The 18075-nt window shown below is 36.8% G+C and overlaps 3 protein-coding genes and 1 pseudogene across 3 annotated transcripts; 1 reads left to right on the forward strand and 3 right to left on the reverse strand.

The window, feature by feature from the left end:
• Window positions 1-5168: 5168 nt before the first annotated feature.
• On the reverse strand, window positions 5169-9835 carry LOC106335195 (annotated as a pseudogene).
• On the reverse strand, window positions 7571-9139 carry LOC106335191 (cyclin-dependent kinase C-2-like). The gene is made up of 7 exons (XM_013773640.1): window positions 8801-9139; window positions 8601-8718; window positions 8366-8505; window positions 8210-8267; window positions 8069-8139; window positions 7866-7943; window positions 7571-7769 (listed from the first exon to the last, which is right to left on the reverse strand). Exons 2-7 carry the CDS (start codon window positions 8667-8669, stop codon window positions 7763-7765), a joined length of 423 nt encoding a protein of 140 aa, XP_013629094.1. The 5' UTR covers window positions 8670-8718; window positions 8801-9139; the 3' UTR covers window positions 7571-7762.
• A 2610-nt stretch (window positions 9836-12445) lies between the features above and the next one.
• Window positions 12446-13158, forward strand: LOC106335192 (CLAVATA3/ESR (CLE)-related protein 21-like). The gene has a single exon (XM_013773641.1). The coding sequence runs from the start codon at window positions 12504-12506 to the stop codon at window positions 12816-12818; it is 315 nt and encodes a 104-aa protein (XP_013629095.1). The 5' UTR covers window positions 12446-12503; the 3' UTR covers window positions 12819-13158.
• Window positions 13159-14476: 1318 nt separating this feature from the next.
• On the reverse strand, window positions 14477-16270 carry LOC106335190. Its single transcript, XM_013773639.1, has 6 exons — window positions 16147-16270; window positions 15525-15633; window positions 15214-15441; window positions 14973-15130; window positions 14787-14876; window positions 14477-14684 (listed from the first exon to the last, which is right to left on the reverse strand). Exons 1-6 carry the CDS (start codon window positions 16192-16194, stop codon window positions 14592-14594), a joined length of 726 nt encoding a protein of 241 aa, XP_013629093.1. The 5' UTR covers window positions 16195-16270; the 3' UTR covers window positions 14477-14591.
• Between the last annotated feature and the right edge of the window lie 1805 nt (window positions 16271-18075).

Raw genomic sequence — 18075 nt, forward strand, 5'->3', positions numbered from 1 at the left:
ATTTTACAAATACTATTATTTAAGCTTCATATGCATACATTAACAGTATTCATATATGCACCAAGAGTAAATCTGCTACTCAAATTAATGGATTATTTTATTTCTGTTATATTTCAAATTTTGAGAGGGTGAAATACGATTTATGCATGAGTATTGATATTTTATATGATTTTAATTGTTTTTGTTTGATTTAAAAATAATTTTATTATATTTAATTATTTACGCTATGTGGATTTTTTAATTTTCTATTTCAGAAATTGTTCAATGAAATAACGATTGATTTAAAGTGTAACATCTGAATTGTTTATTATTTGAACATACAAAAACAATTAGATGCATTGAAATGAGAGACAAATTGATTTCAAAATTTGGACATTTTCATAGAAAAATCATATAGATTACCTTTATATGTTTGCTATTTCTGCTCATACGAACATATATTTGATGTAATTTATCATAAATATGTATAATATGTATATTATGAGTATGTATGTATGCAACACTAATCAGTTATTGTGCTTGATTCTTGTTTATAAGCAAGATTGTTGGAAAGAGGAAGCATAAGACGTTCTTTCATTGAACTCAAATGTTTATTAGTTTTCTTAATTTATGTTTTGTACGTATATATATATATATATAAAGAAAGAGATTTAAAGGTAAACTAATATTATCGTTGTATACTTGTAATGTGTCCCCATCCTTTAGCTGATAATTGTTTATAAAGTAATCCATTCTTAATTTGATCTCTCTTGGTTGGAGCTTTGGGGCTTTTGATTTAGACCAGGATGAGATTTATTCGCAAAGTTGAAAATGTTAAGAAAAACAAAGTGTATCCAGCTTTAACTTGTTTATTAAGTCACTATATATTATGCACTACAAATAAGAAGTTTCATGTTTCTCAGATTAGTCGTAGCGAGCCGATCTCCTTTCTAGATCATCCACTTCAGTAGATTGCAAGAAAAAAAGTTTTTAGTTTAAATCACTTAGGGTTATTTTCCAAGACATATTTAACAAAACTATTTAATAAAAACAAACCTGAAATGCAACACAAAACACTAATCATCTCATCAAGCACCTATGAGACCGATACAAAGGAATGAGCTACTTAGAAGAAGCTTGAAGAAAACCAATGGAAAGTGTGCGAGTATGAATCTTGTGATTGAAAAAGCAAATAACTACATGGTTTAGTGATATCTTCAGTTTTATTTTCATCTTCTGATCGTCAACTGTTTCATCAGTAACCTCTGTCATCATTTCTTTCTATAAATACTATAAACAAAACAAACATGACACAGTCAATCTTTGTGATTACCCATGATTTCAGAGACCCATAGCATACTCAGTGGAAAGTTGATAAGTGTCCCAGGTCCCCAGTATTTAAAGGTAGCAAAGGTCGTAACCTCTAGAAGCAGCCTCTTCATCATCATATGCTCCTGCCAAGTATATAAGTAAGGGTTAATCCAATCTAATACCAAGTATGTACGGATATACCACAAATAACACAATGAAACCTTCAAAGCTTATAGCTTACCTAGATAAACTGATGCGGCGAAATTTCAACGATGAAAACGTTTATAAGGACAACAAAGAAAACAGATCAGCTTTGTCGGGTGTGGAGAAAAAAGAAAAGAGAAACCTTGTTTTCCCTTCTTGTTCTGGTTTAGGTTCCATGTACTCTTGTCTCAAAGGTGAGCTTCATAGCGACCTATCCATCTATGCATGTACTTACAAAAATTCAAGAAACAATACACCTCAGCATCTCCTACTGCTATGTAAGACAGTACATTCAATTCTTGTCTCAATGAGACATGATAATTATCAGAATAATCAACGATGATCCAGATGACACAACATCTCTCTCAATCTAACAATGACATCACCACAGTCCTAAGTCCAATACTCTGATGTCAGATTACACAAGATGAAATTCAAAATGAATCACACCATCCTCATCCGGATCATAAACAGCTATTCAGATTAGAAGACACAACCACAGTACCTTGTGACTCCACGGTAAATGGAACCCCTTCTTCGCCTTCTTAAAACCTCTATACAACAACGTTTCATCACTCGCCGCCACCGTCTCCGAGCTCTCTCCTCCTCCTCCCGCCTAAACTCACTTCTCACTTCTAAATACCTTCGTATAATAAGCTGATACAACTTTTCATATTTGGCTTCAAAAGCAGCACGACTTCCGTATTGTGCTACACGATAAGGGGATATGAAGCTATGTAATCACAGTTCCCTATGTAAATGCAATTAGTCTGGGTTTTTTATTCTTTAATATGGAAATAGGAATAGTAAATAGTATCATTACATGTTCGTTGATGTAACATCTCGACATCAATCCGGAGAGCTTCCCATAAAAGGATTAGCTTGAAGATGAGCTTGGCCTCTCCCAACACAGAAGGAAAATTGTGGAAGAACACGATGGAGGGTTCCGTCACCGTTGATTTTGATGTTTTGTTAGCCATGGATCGGTTAGCTGCAGTTTTATAGTGGAAAAACTTGGGGAGGTGAAAAGAACATATTTTTGATCGTAACTAATTAGTAATGAAGAAAGTAATGAAAGGTTTGATAATTTATAGTCGTGGGATAAAACGTTTCACCGGACAATGCTAAACAGTCGTGTTAGTGTTTCTTAAAATAGCCTAAATAAACCACAACTCTGATTTACAGAAGTTCAAAACATAATAGTTTTGAGAAAGGTTTTCTGAACCAAAAACTCGCTTTTGTTGAATATTTTCCAGGTGACACGTGTCCAATTTTAAGATAGCCTATGATAAAGTTGTTTCATGAAAAGTGAGATTTGTCAACTTTATTGTAATATAGATATGTCCCACTGAATTCCTCTTTTTCCTCATGTTTAGATGAATTATTGAAGAAAATTATTCCTTCTAAATTTTGATGAGGAACAAATGAATTTTTTTTCAAAAAAAATTATTCATCGCTATTCTTCTTTTTTATTTATTCATTTCCTCCAACGAAAATATGTTTATTTATTTTTCAATTCATTTGATTCATACCAATTGGAGCCTAAATATATATATATATATGATTACATCAAAGTTCACATGAACATTTACTCTATTGACAACATCATGAGATGAAAATGGGAACTTAGGAAGCCTAAGCCTACGAAACAAATAGACAAACAAGGTGCGGCATTTGGGCAGTTGAATATGGAGAAATCTCCTCCGATTTGGGGATATCATAGTGTTGATTGCTTCAAAAAGCTAGACTTGATGAGATAGGGCGCGGAAGAGACAGTTTCCGTTTGCTTCAATCTTATGAACATCAAATCTTAGTTCTTTGTAAGTTACTGCTTCCTGAAGAAAAAGAACCAAGGGATTTAGCACATATAGGTTTTGCATATCTAAACTCGCAAATGAGAGATTTTCCAGACTCGGTTTGACTCTCTTGTCTGTGGATTGTCTTTCCGTGTTGGACCCAGACCTCGATTTGGCTCGCGCCAAGCTTCGCAGACGAACAAATTTGGAGCGTTGTTTCCCCATGTTGCCTCTCCAATAGAAAGAAAGTGATGGAAAAACTTCGAGAGAAAGGAAGGTCAAGAGAAAAAAAGCGATATGGTTTCAAAAGTGAATCCGATATAGAGAATATCAAGTTCATTGACGCTCTATGATGCCTTAATGTATCCTATCACTTCAAGATAGATATCATAGAGCAATTGGGAAATTTATTTGAAAATATTGATTTTAATAGGTTGATACAACATGATGAATGCGATTTATACACTCTTGGGTAATTATTGTACTTTTATCTAATAAATGTTATTTAGAATTATCTTCAAATACCAACTTGAACCTTAAGAATTGGTTCTTTACATTTTATCATTGGTTTTTCCATTAAATTCTATTCAAATATAATTAACCTGAAATCCACCAAAAATTGAAAAATAAAAATATTTAAAAGAATTAGAAAATTAGTAAATTGAATAACACTGTAATCTAAATTATTTTAAAGGAATGGTTTCAAATGTATAATCAAGCATTTAGAAGAAATGATGAAATACATAATTCAGTAACAAAAGAATTTAATGAAAACTTTGATTCTCTCAAATTCAGTTGAACTTCTAAGGGGGTTGGTATTGTATTGTAGAATTTAATTAGTTCAGCTTAAGATAAAAATAATAGCTTTCAAAGTATTTTAAAGGATTTGATAAACATTTTACTGCATTTGTATAATTCTGATGTTTTTGATTTTAAAAGAATTCAGATAATTTGATAGATATTAATTTCTTTAAATTCTAGGAACTAATCTTATTACACAAGTCCATCAACTTCTATGCATATGATACATATAGAGGCCAGCTTCTTAGATTATCTGGAAACGAATAAACTACTAACTTCGAGAGGTTTGTGGCCGGTGCAGCTGCTGGAGTGACAGCTAGTCTACCACTTGATACTGTAAATAGAATCACAACAAAAATTCCTTGAGTGAGTGACCCTTTTTCGAGGCTCTTTTGCATTTGAATTGCAGATAAGAGCGGTCATGGTGGCACCAGGTGGAGAGGCACTAGGTGGTGTGGTTGGTGCGTTCCGTCCAGTGGCGGAGCTAGGTTTCATTTTTACATGGGTCATAATTCATTGATTACAGATAAAAGAATACATTTATGAAGTTTGAACCTATGACATGTGGGTCAAAAATAGAGTTCTTAACCAATTTACCACAATAACAACATGCAAAATAGCCGTACAAACTTATATTTATAGAATCCACAGGGGTCAGTTGACCACCATGCTTCTTAATTGGCTCCGCCACTGGTTCCGTCACATGATTCAAACGGAAAGTTTCTTCTCGTTATACAAAGGTCTTGTACCAGCTACATATCTGCAAATGCAGTCACATGCGAGAAAGTTAAGCACTGTGGCTACTTGTGTGAAGATCATTGAACAAGGCGGTGTTCCTGCTTTATATGCTGGCTTCATTTCCAGCTTATTGCAGGTATGTTTCCTTTATTCTAGTCATTATCTGATCATCTCTTAGATTCTGTCTTAATCCTCTGATACTTAGAGGTTTTACCTTCGGCAGCGATTAGTTACTTTGTGTATGAGTTCATAAAAGTTGTCATGAAGGTGGAATCAACACAATAGCTGCCTTATTGCTCTCAAAGTTACCTCCTCCTTTTTTTCACAAAATCATAAAAAAATAATAATAATGAGATTTTTGAGTTTCCAATCTGGTTTGCTGTGTTCTGAAGTATAAAAGCTTGGTCGTGTAAAAGGATACAAACATACATAGTCTTCATTACTAGAATCACAATTTGCCTTTCAGACATGAAACCAAGACCACACCATACGAGTCCTTGAGCTGTCTTTACGGTTGCCATCCATATTGTTGGTTTCTAGCACCACCAGTTGGGTTCTGACCTCTTCCAGAGCCACCGTACTGACCACCACCTTGTGAGTAGTTAGGTGGTGGTCCAACACGATAGCCACCGCTAGGACCTGCGCCATATGGTGCACCTCGACCTTGTGGAGGATATGGTCCGCTGCTGTAACCTTCACGGCTCTGATAATTATAACCACCGGACTGGTTTGCGCTAGGTGGGTACCGGTTTGGACCAGGTGCACCACGTTGCTTTTGATAGTAGTGGTGGCCGCTAGGTCCACCAGCGGGTAGTTGTGGTGGCAGTACGTTGTTCATAGAGTGGTTTGGTCCAGAAGGCCAATGTGGAGCGGCGTGAGACTGACCGCCACCTTGTTGCTGCTGCGGATGCTGCAGTTTCTGTTTTTTGGCTGCTTCCTCGTTATGACGCATTTGTTGCCGCATTTTCTTTGTCTGGAACTCGTGTGATGACTCATACGTGGGCAGACTGTTGAAGGGACATGAAACATTGTCTGGTCAATGAACAAAATGAGTATTCATAAACAATAACAAACTTGGAGAACTTGATTAGCTCTTTGGATCACACGGCAATGGATCAGTCCAAAAGTACTCTGCATCCTTAGCGCATATTCTCTGGACCAACAGAAAGAACCAAGGATCTTAATATCTGCAATTTGCTAACATGTCGGATTGGTTTGGTACCTGAGATGGGTCAAGCACCAGCATTTTCTCCAGGAGCTCAAGAGCATGACGATCAAAACTATAGTAGAAAAGAAAACGCCAAAATGAGATCTCTCCTTGATCAAAGAAAAGTTTCGCAGCTGAATAATGGTTTTATACTTACTGTCGGTACATCTCCCTCACACGTCTCTTCAAGGGCCGAGATGATTTCATTTGGTTTTCATCAGGTGATCCACATAGTTCGTAAATCTTATTCAATTGTTCACTCTGGAGAAACACACATTTAAGTAAAACGCTGTAAGCGGAAACAACATCAAAGTAGAGTGTAGTAGTACTAACGAAATATTCGAAAGATGGACCGCTGACCTCAGTTTTGCCAGGCAAGATTGGTTTCCCATTCAAAAGTTGAGCAAAGATGCAGCCAACTGACCACATGTCAATCGCTGGTCCATATTTTGTGGCACCAAGTAGCGATTCAGGGGGCCTATTAAGTAGAGACGAAGATGCAGGGAATGAGCAAGAGTTATTATCTCTCTTTCACGTGTATAACTTCAAAATGTTGTAGGCAATACATACGTACCTATACCACAATGTGATGACACGGTTTGTAAGATTTCCAGTATGATCAGATCATTAGAATATGACCGTGCAAGCCCAAAATCCGCAAGCTTTAAATTCCCCTCATTGTCGATAAGGAAATTTGATCCTGCAGTAATATAATATGGGTTAACTAGCAAATAAAGGCGAGAAAACCAAAAATAGGTTTTGGGTAAGTGAATCCCAGTGAGGAGTTGCTTCAAGTAACACTTATGTTTTTTACATATGTCGAAATGTCAGACAAAAGTCGGAACAAATAGGTTTTACAAATAGTTATAAGCTCATACGGGGATTTCACAAAGTTTGCAAGTTTTCGAAGCATAGTAGTAGTCAAAATGTAGCTTTACCCCTTCGCTTTCATTGTGCATACCGATCTTTTTCAATGCCAGTTTTGATTTCTTTAGCCATTTAAACTTGACTGCCAAAACAAATACCAAACATATCAATCTACAAACCTCAGCTACTATTATGTTCCATAAATAAAAAAAAGCTTCATCCTAGTTTATTCACGAGATACATTAACCTACTAACATAATCATGCAAGTACTGAAGAAATCTAAATATCTCAATCAACAAAGCTCCATATACAAAAATCAAGTTTGATGAGATAGATGCAAGGTACCTAAAGCAACAATTTTTAATAGATCAAAACTCCAACTTTACAATCAAACCCACAAACCAAATCAGAGAACAAATGAGAAGGAGAATACCCGTAAGTGCCTTTCTTCACCGATCTGTTCAAGCTTCTCGAAGCAATCGACACCACAAACTCGAGGAGGCTCCTCCAGATTCAACTCCGAACACAACAACTTCACCGGCGAGTTTCTCAATTTCATTTTAGCTTCCCGGGTTAATTCGTTGGTTTAAATCGTTTTTGTATTAAACCGAAAACAAACCGGTTGATTCAAGACTTGACTGGTTGACGGTAAAAAATAATCATAAGTTGGACAATCTGGTTTTATAGTTCGGTTTAGTTTCGTTTGTCCACCACCACCAGCATACAAAACCGAATCTTACATCATCATCAACGCAGATTTATCATTATGTCCGTATCCAAAGAAATCTCTCTCACTAATCTACTATCTACATCTCAAAGTGTCCTTCCTCTTGTTCTTCTTCAACTATCTCTTGCACCTCAAAACCTGCAAGAAAAGCTAACTATAAGCCTAGGCATCACCCTTTCTTTATCTCTAAGACTATATACATCATCAATCAACGCAGATGCAGTTTTCTGTTACCTGGCTGTTTTTCGAGGCATCGACTTCCGCTTTTTCTTGGTCTGGAGCTCATGTGATGATTTATATGAAGCTAGTAGTCTGTGTTTGAGAGACATAAAAAGAAAAGAAAAAAACATTTGTCTCATCAAATACTGAACCAAATGAGGTGTTATCATCAACAGTCACAAAGAACCAAAGAGAGAGTTCGTTTCAATTCTCCTCACCTCTTTGGTTCACACGGTAACGGCTCACTCCAAAAGTAATCTGAATCAAGGGCATCTTTTGCGGATATTCTCTGCACGAGCAAGGACTTTTTAGTCCCAATGAAAAGGGCTCTTGATATTTCAGACAATAACTGTATGTACCTTTGGCGGGTCCAGCACCAACATACACTCCAGTAGTTCAAGAGCATGAGCATCAAAGCTGTAACACAAGATAGAAAAAAATTACATCTCTCCTGGTACTAGAAAAAAGGTGGCGCAACACAACGAAATGGGTTAAAAGTTAAAAACAATACTTACTGTCCGTATGTCTCTATTACGCGGCTCTTCAGAGGCAGTGATGGTTTAAATCGTTCATACAAAGGCATCTCGGAAACCCCAGGCCAATTGTTTTCATCAGGTGATCCACAAAGCTCATAAATCTTCTTCAACTGGTCAATCTGGAAACGACGAAACAGTTTTGAGTTAAATGCTTATAGTGGGAACACCATAGATACTCAAAAGAAGTAAAAAGGAAAAAAGTGATCTCTCTGACCTCAGTTTTTCCAGGAAAGATTGGTTCTCCATTCAAAAGCTCAGCAAATAAGCAAGCAACCGACCACATGTCAACCGCTGGACCATATTCCGTAGCACCAAGCAGCAACTCAGGGGCCCTGCCGGGGAAATATTATGTTAAACAAATCCAAGTTGAAGAAACAATAACCAGTAGAAGAGACAAATCTAGGCATAATATACCTATACCACAAAGTGGTGACCTGGTTTGTCAAAGTTCCAGTAAACTCAAGGGACAGAGTCCGTGCAAGTGTAAAATCCGCCAGCTTTAAGTTTCCCTTCTTGTCAATAAGGAGATTTGAACCTGTAAACCAAGTAAGTAAAAGGGAGGCGAGAGAACAAACAATGTATTTTGGGGATAGTCACCTTTTATATCACGGTGAAGCACATGTTTCACATGACAATAGTGAAGCCCAGTGAGGAGTTGCTTCATGCAACACTTTTTTCACATATGGTTGAAAGGTCAGACAAAGTCGAGGTTTTGCAAAGGCTACTACTATCTAGCTATGCAATACCTTGATATGAGGAGCTGTGAATCTAGTTCCAGGACGATAAGCAAGTCCAGCCAAGTCATGATCCATGTACTCAAAGACCATGTAGATTTCACCCTTGTACTTGTTATTATCATCTAAAAATAGGAGCGCAAAGAGTGATCAAAATCAATCTATTGTACAGAAAAATATAAAATCAGTTCCACAACCTCTTTGATCATCATTGTCTGGACATGGTGAATACACAACCTCTTTCAAATTGATGACGTTTCGATGATGTAGCTTCTTCAGGATCTTGATCTCCCTGATCGCTGTTACAGGAAACTTCATGCCATACTCGATTCAGAAACTTGCCATCTCAAAAAATAGAAGCAAAATAGAAGCTACATGCTAACCCCTTCTCTTTCATCGTTCGTACGGATCTTTTTGAGAGCCACGATTTCACCAGTTTCGATTTCTTTAGCCATGTAAACTTCACTGCAATTTATGCAATTCGGATTCACTCAATCATGCAAAATCCGATTACAGTGATCGATATCAAACTAGGGGAAGAAGAGATTACCCGTAAGTTCCATGGCTAATCAGTTTAATCTTCTCGAAGCAATCAACGCTACGAGATCCCCAGATCGGAGGAGCCTCCTCCAGATTCAACTTCCCTAAAGCCGCAAGCGCCATTCTTTCGTACCTCTTCCCTTCTCCTTCTCCGATCTTCTTTCTTGGGGTTTTAATTTCGCCCCGCGCAAAAAACTTGAGCTTTATTTCGGGCTTTAACAGCTTTTCTCCGATTTAAAGCGGAATACGGAAGCCCATTAGAGGACCTAAGCCCATTAGAGGCAGATGACGTTAATTTGATAACTATCTCCAAATACGGGGAAGCCAATACCCACGTGACTTTACACGTGCCAAATATTTGGTTTTTTATTTTATTTTTAGCACTGAAAATTCATTACCAAACCAAAAAAATATACATGGGTGGGATGCGTTTGTGGAATACCAAAACCAGCAGGTACACATACCAAAAGATCAAAAGAAATGATGGATCATATTTACCTTCCAGGTACACATACCAGCATTTGTTTCATCTAACACAAGTTAATATCAAATCAAAAGAAACTTCAAAGCAGATCATAGAATTTACATGAACCGAAACTAAACCAAAAGATCTTTAGTCCAATTATGAATCCTAACACTCAGAAAGTTCCAAGCATTCTAGTTAAATCAAGCATGATTAAATCGCCTCATTGCACCTCCCATCATTTTTTTTTGTTTAAAAATATGATCATGGGATTGACAAGGACCTCTAATCAAATATCTACGAATTATCCCATCCCTTTAATTTGAAGGATATTCGGATATTTTTTTCCGATCAGCAGGATCCATGGTAAATCATCTACATCACACTGAGACGACATCTAACAATTAACGTAAATCTATAAAGTTGCCACTAGAAGTAATCTTTGGCGTTGTAAGCTTTCGTCCTTAGGTTCTCTAAGACGACGGTTGGTAATGGCCCTGAAGACTTTGCTTGGTCTGTGGGTCTTCCTGGTTCTGTCGGTGGCTCCATCCAGTGCTGCGCACATCCCAGTTATGTGGCATCATCTTTTTTGCCATGGTAGTGTTAGCGGCTCTTTGCTTCCTTGCAGGTCCTCGAGCAGTTTTTGGTTCACGCGCTGCGGCCATCTCGTTCCCGACTTCTTGTTTACTGATCTTGGCGTGAAGGTCCTTGTGTCTCTCGGCGACCGGTTTGGCGTTTTCGAAGTTTGTATAGCGGGAATTGGATTGGTTTTCAAACGTTTGTGTTCTAATTTCTTTCTTCGTTAGCGCTTGTGCGTTATGGAGGTGACGGTTATAAATTTCGAGGATATCATCGGGACCTAGCTACTCCGGAAGCAACACGAAAACTCTCGGCATCCGAGGCAACGAGGAGAACCTCACTTTCTCGTGATTGTCATCAATGGTTGAAAACAGGAATCGATTTCTAATGTTTACCAAAAGCACATTAGCGGAATGTGATGGGTTTAGTGGGTGGGCGAAACTACTTTGTAATACGTAAACTAAGAAGCTTTTGTTTGAATCGAGCTTGTAACCGAAACCTATTTCTGTTTTTCTGGCTGATTTATAAAATATTTATATCAAAAAACAAAGTAGTTTACAGTACGTTTTATGTTATTAATATAACGGTTGGAAACGAACGCGTACGTAGAACATACTGATCGGAATACATGAAAAAGAACTAGGATTGATCTATGATCATTTCTAATTTGTTAATACACACATAATTATTCTTGTAGGAACCTTATTTTACTACCATAGGACAACTGATATTTGTAAAGAATAATAAGAACATAAATCAAAATTACAATACCGAAATAGAAGAATAAAGAAGAATTGCAGAGTCGAGATAGTTAATATGTTTCCTTAAATCTTTAAACGCTCCGTAGTGTGACGGTTTCATAGCGCTCAGATTCCCAGGATACAACTGCAGCATTGTTTCTGTTTACCATCACCGAAAAACAGAATCTATCGAACCTATTTTTGTGATGTACTCTTAGTCTTAAAAACTAAAAAAAAAATTATTCAAGTGGAAGGATCTTTTGTTTCTTATGTTGTTCGTATATCTTCTGTTTATTTCAATATGGGAGAAGTGCTTTATATGCTTGTTCCAACAAGCACCAATAACAAAACGTATGCAACATTGATTCAAAATAATAAATTTTGATCAATAATTAAGACAAGGTCAATGGCAATGTTTCTTATCATCAATGGCAAAGATATTTCTGAATCATAAAATTAATTTTTATTAGACTAGTTGTCTATTTATCAAATTAATTCTTATCATCAATGTTTTTAGACTAGTTGTCTATTTATCAAATTAATTTTTAATTCCAAACCAGTCTATACCAAATTTAATTTGGTTAACTCGGTTTTATGTGCGAACACATTTTAATCCACTATAGTTTATTCATACTTCTCCATATATAAACAAGAAGACTCTCACCTCATATATTATGTGGAACATTTACTAGTTTTTAAACATAATCAAACAGTCAAGCTTACAAGCGTTCCAAATCAATGACTTTAGACCAACATTTTTTATTCAAACTAACTTTGTTTTTGACACATGAATACACTGTTTAAGTGTTTGTCAAACATTCGGTTATTCCGACGAACGTATTCGTCCAGAAACTTACCGGAAAATGGTCTAAAACCACTTCGTCAAAAACGAATTACAACAATTCAATTAATAATTGTGCAGTCATATCATTGCAATAATTAGTGTAGTGAATGCTTCTACTGACCCATTAACTGTTGAAGATAAGAGAGAGGCGAAGAAGAAGGAAAAAGAGTAATCAAGATTTGAGAGAGATATTCAAGTTTCTTTTCAATTTTTAAGTATGTTATTATTTTCTTCACGGTATGCAATGAAACGGGATGTTGTAATCATTGTGATTATCTTTATCTTAGTTTTAATCATTTTTTCGCGTTCAAGCTCGAGCCAAGCTGCAGGAAGTTTCATCACCACAAAAAGAAAGCATAGTTTGAGCGTTGCTCGAGTTAAGAATCATCACGAGTTTGTGATCACGGAGATGTCAACGTTTAATAAATTCAGAGGAAGATCATCTAAATTTAGGAGAAAGATAGACGGTAACGAAGACGAAGAAGAGAAGCGAATCATCCCGGCAGGTCCAAACCCGTTGCACAACAGGTAGGTTAATGAGAGATGGAAAACATACTTCGACTTCATAATTAGTTCATTATATATACATAATATATAGTTTTGATTTTGAGATTAATATTTTTTTTGACGATAACACATTTTCTGCTATACTTGTGAGTTTCATTCCTCTCGTTGGATTGATATTGTACTTAGAAGCTTTTTAGGTTGGGCTGGATGATCTAATGTATGCGAGTCTCACACCTTTCGGCTATACATAATGCGACTGTGAGGTAGCTAGCGTATATTGGTGATTAAAACCCCAAATGTTTATTATTGTATGAAATGTAAATATAGTTACTCAACCGATAAGTAAAAAGTCCTTAAGATCCCGAGTTCGAAAACAGCAATAACCAGAAAGTAGTTAACCACTTAACCTGCCTTCAATTCCACCGAAAATAATAATGGATACAAGGTCCAGAAGTTTTTTTGTTTACCAACAAAAGTTGTCAAAGAGCTCAACTCAAGCCCTATTTTGTCGGAATGCAAATTTCATTCCGAGTTCTACTAGGATAGTTAAATAAAATTTGGACTTGCAACTTTCTTCGTGGTTAGACTTCAAGAATATCAGTATCGGTTTTACAATTAAGTATATTAGCAATTAGAAGGATGCATTTAATTATTTTCTGATAGTTGGTAGGCGTTCATTAATATATATCTCCGTCCCTTTCAAAGCAATTCATAAAATCTATACAGTATTCCTTCCGTTTCATTTTAATTATCGTTTTAGATTATACACACAGTTTAAGAAAATATATTATTTTTTATATTTCTAAAATAAAAACATAATTACTTATATACTTAACCATATTTCAACCAATAAAAAAATAAAATGGAAAATCTTATTAATAAATTTTGCATTGAAATTCTAAAACGACAATTATTTTGAAACTATAATTTTTTCCTACTACGATAATTAAATCGAAACGGAAGGAGTAATACATAAGTAATTTTTTAAAATTATAGACTTTCGACCCCCACAAAATGATTTTTCTAGACTTGAACCCCACACTGGCAAATGTGTTCACCTTTGACCCGCCGCCGCTCATCTGTTTCAGTTTATATTATAGGTTTCTTCTTTTTCTACTTAAACTGACATTACTCATGTGTTTCAACCATCTGATTTCAGATTAAAGAAAACTCCATCTGATTGAACCATTAGCATGTAATAACTAACTCAAACAAGTAGTATTTATATGATTTCCTCGCCCGTATTTTCTTACAACAAAGCTACTGGCTACATCACATGTTTCTGTTTTTTTTCTCTCTGTTAATTCATTTGTTTGAACTTCTAACACAATAAAGACCACTTTGGATCGTTGTGGTGACAAACACAATTAACAGTGGCACGAGGAAATTTCGTCCTACCTTCAAGACAAGATTAAAAGACCATTTTGGATCTTTGACTTGGGAATAGACTTTGAAATGTGGTCAGTGCTATGAGCTTTGATCACAACAACATCTAACTAGCACTCACAGTTCTAAATTTTGTTATTCTTTCTTTTGGCATTAGCAGCTGATCCATAACACCTCGATTCATCATTCAAGTTTAGGTCAGAGAGTAGATTAAGTCTATGTTGCTGGACTACTTATGTAGATGACCACTTTACCAGAATATCCATAGCAAATAATAACTTTCAAAAATCTTGGGCTTTCTTTGAGAAATCTATTCGTCTAGATTAACATATAGACGACATATAACTATTACATATTTTGACCGCTATCATAATTATGAGCATAACTCAAATTTCATAATGATGTGTGTAATCTATAGTTTTGTAAGACGTAACTTCTTATCAAGAAGACCAAAACCCGTCCGGATCGCTTTCTTCATACGTTTGCTCTTTCGATACTTTTTAGCCTACAATATATATGACACATTTTTGAGTATACATGCGACTACGTACTTCTTCAATATTGTACAATAATTGTTAAAAAAGAAAGAGAGAAAAAAAAAACTTGCCTCACGCCAATGATCTCGACCGTACTGAGCTACTCGGAATAGCCTGTGGCTCTGAATTGTGGAATTATGAAACGCAGGAATTCTCTTCTCCTGCGAGTGGGAAAAAAGGTTAAAACGTTCTTGCTCAAAAAAAAGTTATTTATACAAAGAAGTGAAAGAGAGAGAGAGAGAGAGAGGATGCTTTACTTCTTTTGCATGTTCTTCATCAGTTGAGAGATGTGTCCTGAAATTATCAATGCTTTTGGTAGAAAAGCGGCAGAAATTGCAATAAAACGTTGCTGTAGTAGGTGCACAGCTTTCACTTTCACTGCACTTGTGAAGAAAGTGTGCACTTTTCTCTGAAACTGCGGAAATGTAAAAAAACAAACTTAGAGACAGACAGCGTGGTTGGTGGTTATAGTAAGAACAGAAGTGGATGTGAGAGGACCTGCAAGTAATCTGTCCCAGAGCCACTCTGCAGAAGTGAGGAGGAATGACATTTTGGTAGGCCTAAATGAATAAGCCACAGAAAGGTTGTAATTATTCTCTTGGAGTAGCTCGACAAGCGAATGTTCATACAAATCCACATCATTAGATATGATCATCATTATAGCAGCAGCCTGAGGAGGATTCTTATCATGCCACGTCTGCACATCTGAACACACGTCTGTGAAATCTGTATCACCAATTAATAAAAGGAAAGCATTTCAGTTTAATTAGCGTAGAAATTTTAAATGCAAAAAAAAAAAATGGACTAACAGGGAACGATGTGCACAGCATCCACACCAGTGGAAGAGAGAGCTTGGAGGGGAGTATGGTTATGGTCGGCATAGGCAGTGATAGAGACAGGACCAGCTGTGCCTTGCGCCTTGCGCCATGATGATGAACATGCAAATAAAGCATTCAATTAAAGAACATGCAAACACAAACTATACCCTAAAGAGCAATAAAATACATGTTAAAAATGAATTTCAATATATATTAGATTTGTTTCAGTTACAAACAAAGATTATACATCACCTTGATCACAAGAGTCCTCAAGCTACAATATATTAGTAAGCGTCGATTACGTAAGCGTCAATCACTTAGTGTATAAAAGAAAAGAAGCACCAAAATTACAGAGATAAGCATTCGCAGTGCATTCTAGACGGTAAGTGGGTAACCAAGCAACACAAGAAGTCATAATAAGAAGAAAAACCTATGAGACTAGATAAGAGTAGATAGTACTCTAACCTTAAGCAAAACACTGTGAGATCTATGTTTTGTGAGAATTTTTGACATTTGGTTTTAACTTTGAAGAGGGAGCTAGGGTTTTTATGAGTATTTTTGACGTTTTGTTATAAGATTGGTTAATTAGTTAAAGTAGGGTTTGGTTTCGTACCTGGTTTAGTGCCGGGTAACATAGGGTCTCCAAGGCGCGCCTTTGCATCGCCTTTGACGCCACCGCCTTATGGCCAAAGCGCACCTAGGCGAGCGCCTTGGGGAGCTAGGCTCACCTCGGGGTTCCATGGCGATGGGCCTGTCGCCTGAGTGCGCCTTGCGCCTTGGCGCAAAAGGCGAGCGCCTTTTTAAACACAGAGGACCAGAGTAGCCTAGTTCCTTAAATGCCGCTTCTAGACTGGGACGGACCCGACGAGCATCATAACCGTGGGGAATCGGACAAGAGATCATGTCCCACCACACCTGTATTTTAGCTGTGGCGTATTCAGGAGTAGCCTTGTAGTTCATTCCCCAGTTCTCCGTTACACATAGGACTTCGTCGCAAGTAAGGTTTACATCCTCCTGCGAGTGGAGTGTGGTAGTAGTTAGACCAAAAAAAATCTCAAATAGAGAGAGAGAGAGAGAGAGAGAGGATGCTTACTTGTCGTAAGTGCTTATAACTCGAGAGATGCTTGTTGAATTTATTCAGGTTTTGGCAATCGAAATTGCACGAATTGCAATACAACTTGGCACATTGAACAGCATGTAGTCCGCTTGTTTTACTATATAGTAAACGTTTCCAGCACCACTTTTCACTTGTGGAGAGGATAATACATACATTAGGCTCAACTGAATAAGCCAGAAAAAGGTAGTATAGCGTCCGTTGTTGTAGCCGGGGCAGATCCCAATCGAAGACACCTTGCACCTCATCTGATATGATCATCATTGTTGCCGGAGGAGGATTCTGACCTCGCCATTCCACCATATCCCGATGCATTACGTACTTTATGCTTTCTGTTTACATGTATTTTTAATTAGTGATGATATCCAAACATAAATAATAAAAAGTTCTAAAGATGTGTAACTAACCGGATCTGGTGTGTGCCACAGAGACTCCAGTGTAAAAGAGCCCTTGCAGGATGTAGCCAGGGGTTTTTGTTTGGTCACCATAGGCAGTGATGGAAACTGGACCAGAGTAGCCTCGTTCCATAAACGCCCCTTCTAGACTCTGTCGGATCAGACTAGCATCATAATGTTCCGGAATCGGACAATCCTTCATGTCCCACCACACCGCTATTTTAGCTGTCGCGTATTCAGCCGTCGCCCGTATCCTGTAAACGCTTTTAGCTGAACACAAGATACACGTCTAAATTTCGTTCTAGGGTTTCTTTATATACATCAAATTAATGGGGCCTAAACGAAATCCAATAAAGCTTTGGGTTTTACGAAATCAGATGGTCTATCTTTCTTATTATAGGTAAATCTGTTTTTTTAGAGCAAAAAAATGGTAACTATGTCCCTTTAGACTAATTTATACTACTTTATGTGTTATTAGACTAATTTTTTCCAAAATGGCAGTAATGCCCTTAAAATTGTAATTTTTTTAAAAAGATATATATTGAGTTCGACAAGGGGGATCGATCGGTCCCACTTTACAAGTTATAGTGGATCGATCGATCCCGATCATTATTCATAACAAAAAAAAACGCGAAATATATACTGATCGACCTGGTCCATTTCACTCGATCGGCGAAGGTCGATTTACACAGATCGACCGATCTGTAAGAATAGATCGATCGATCCCGTGCCGAGGAAAGAATCTCAAATCGATTTTTTTGGTTTTGTATGATTATATCCGGATTGATTGCCACTTGATTTGAACCGACCAAGCATGATTTCAACTCTTTAAACTCGATTTCTCTGGGATGAAAGTGAATATTCTCAAATATTCTCAAATATTTGAATTTCTAAAAATAGGAATTTGAATTTCTAAAAATAGGACACGCCTCTTCAAGAATGTTCCATCGACAACAACCAGTAGCACCCCTTTGAATTTGAATTTCTAAAAATAGGATATTTTTCTCTGGGATGAAAGTGAATATTCTCAAAT

Source organism: Brassica oleracea, chromosome C3 (assembly GCF_000695525.1).
Source record: "Brassica oleracea var. oleracea cultivar TO1000 chromosome C3, BOL, whole genome shotgun sequence".
Taxonomy (NCBI): domain Eukaryota; kingdom Viridiplantae; phylum Streptophyta; class Magnoliopsida; order Brassicales; family Brassicaceae; genus Brassica; species Brassica oleracea.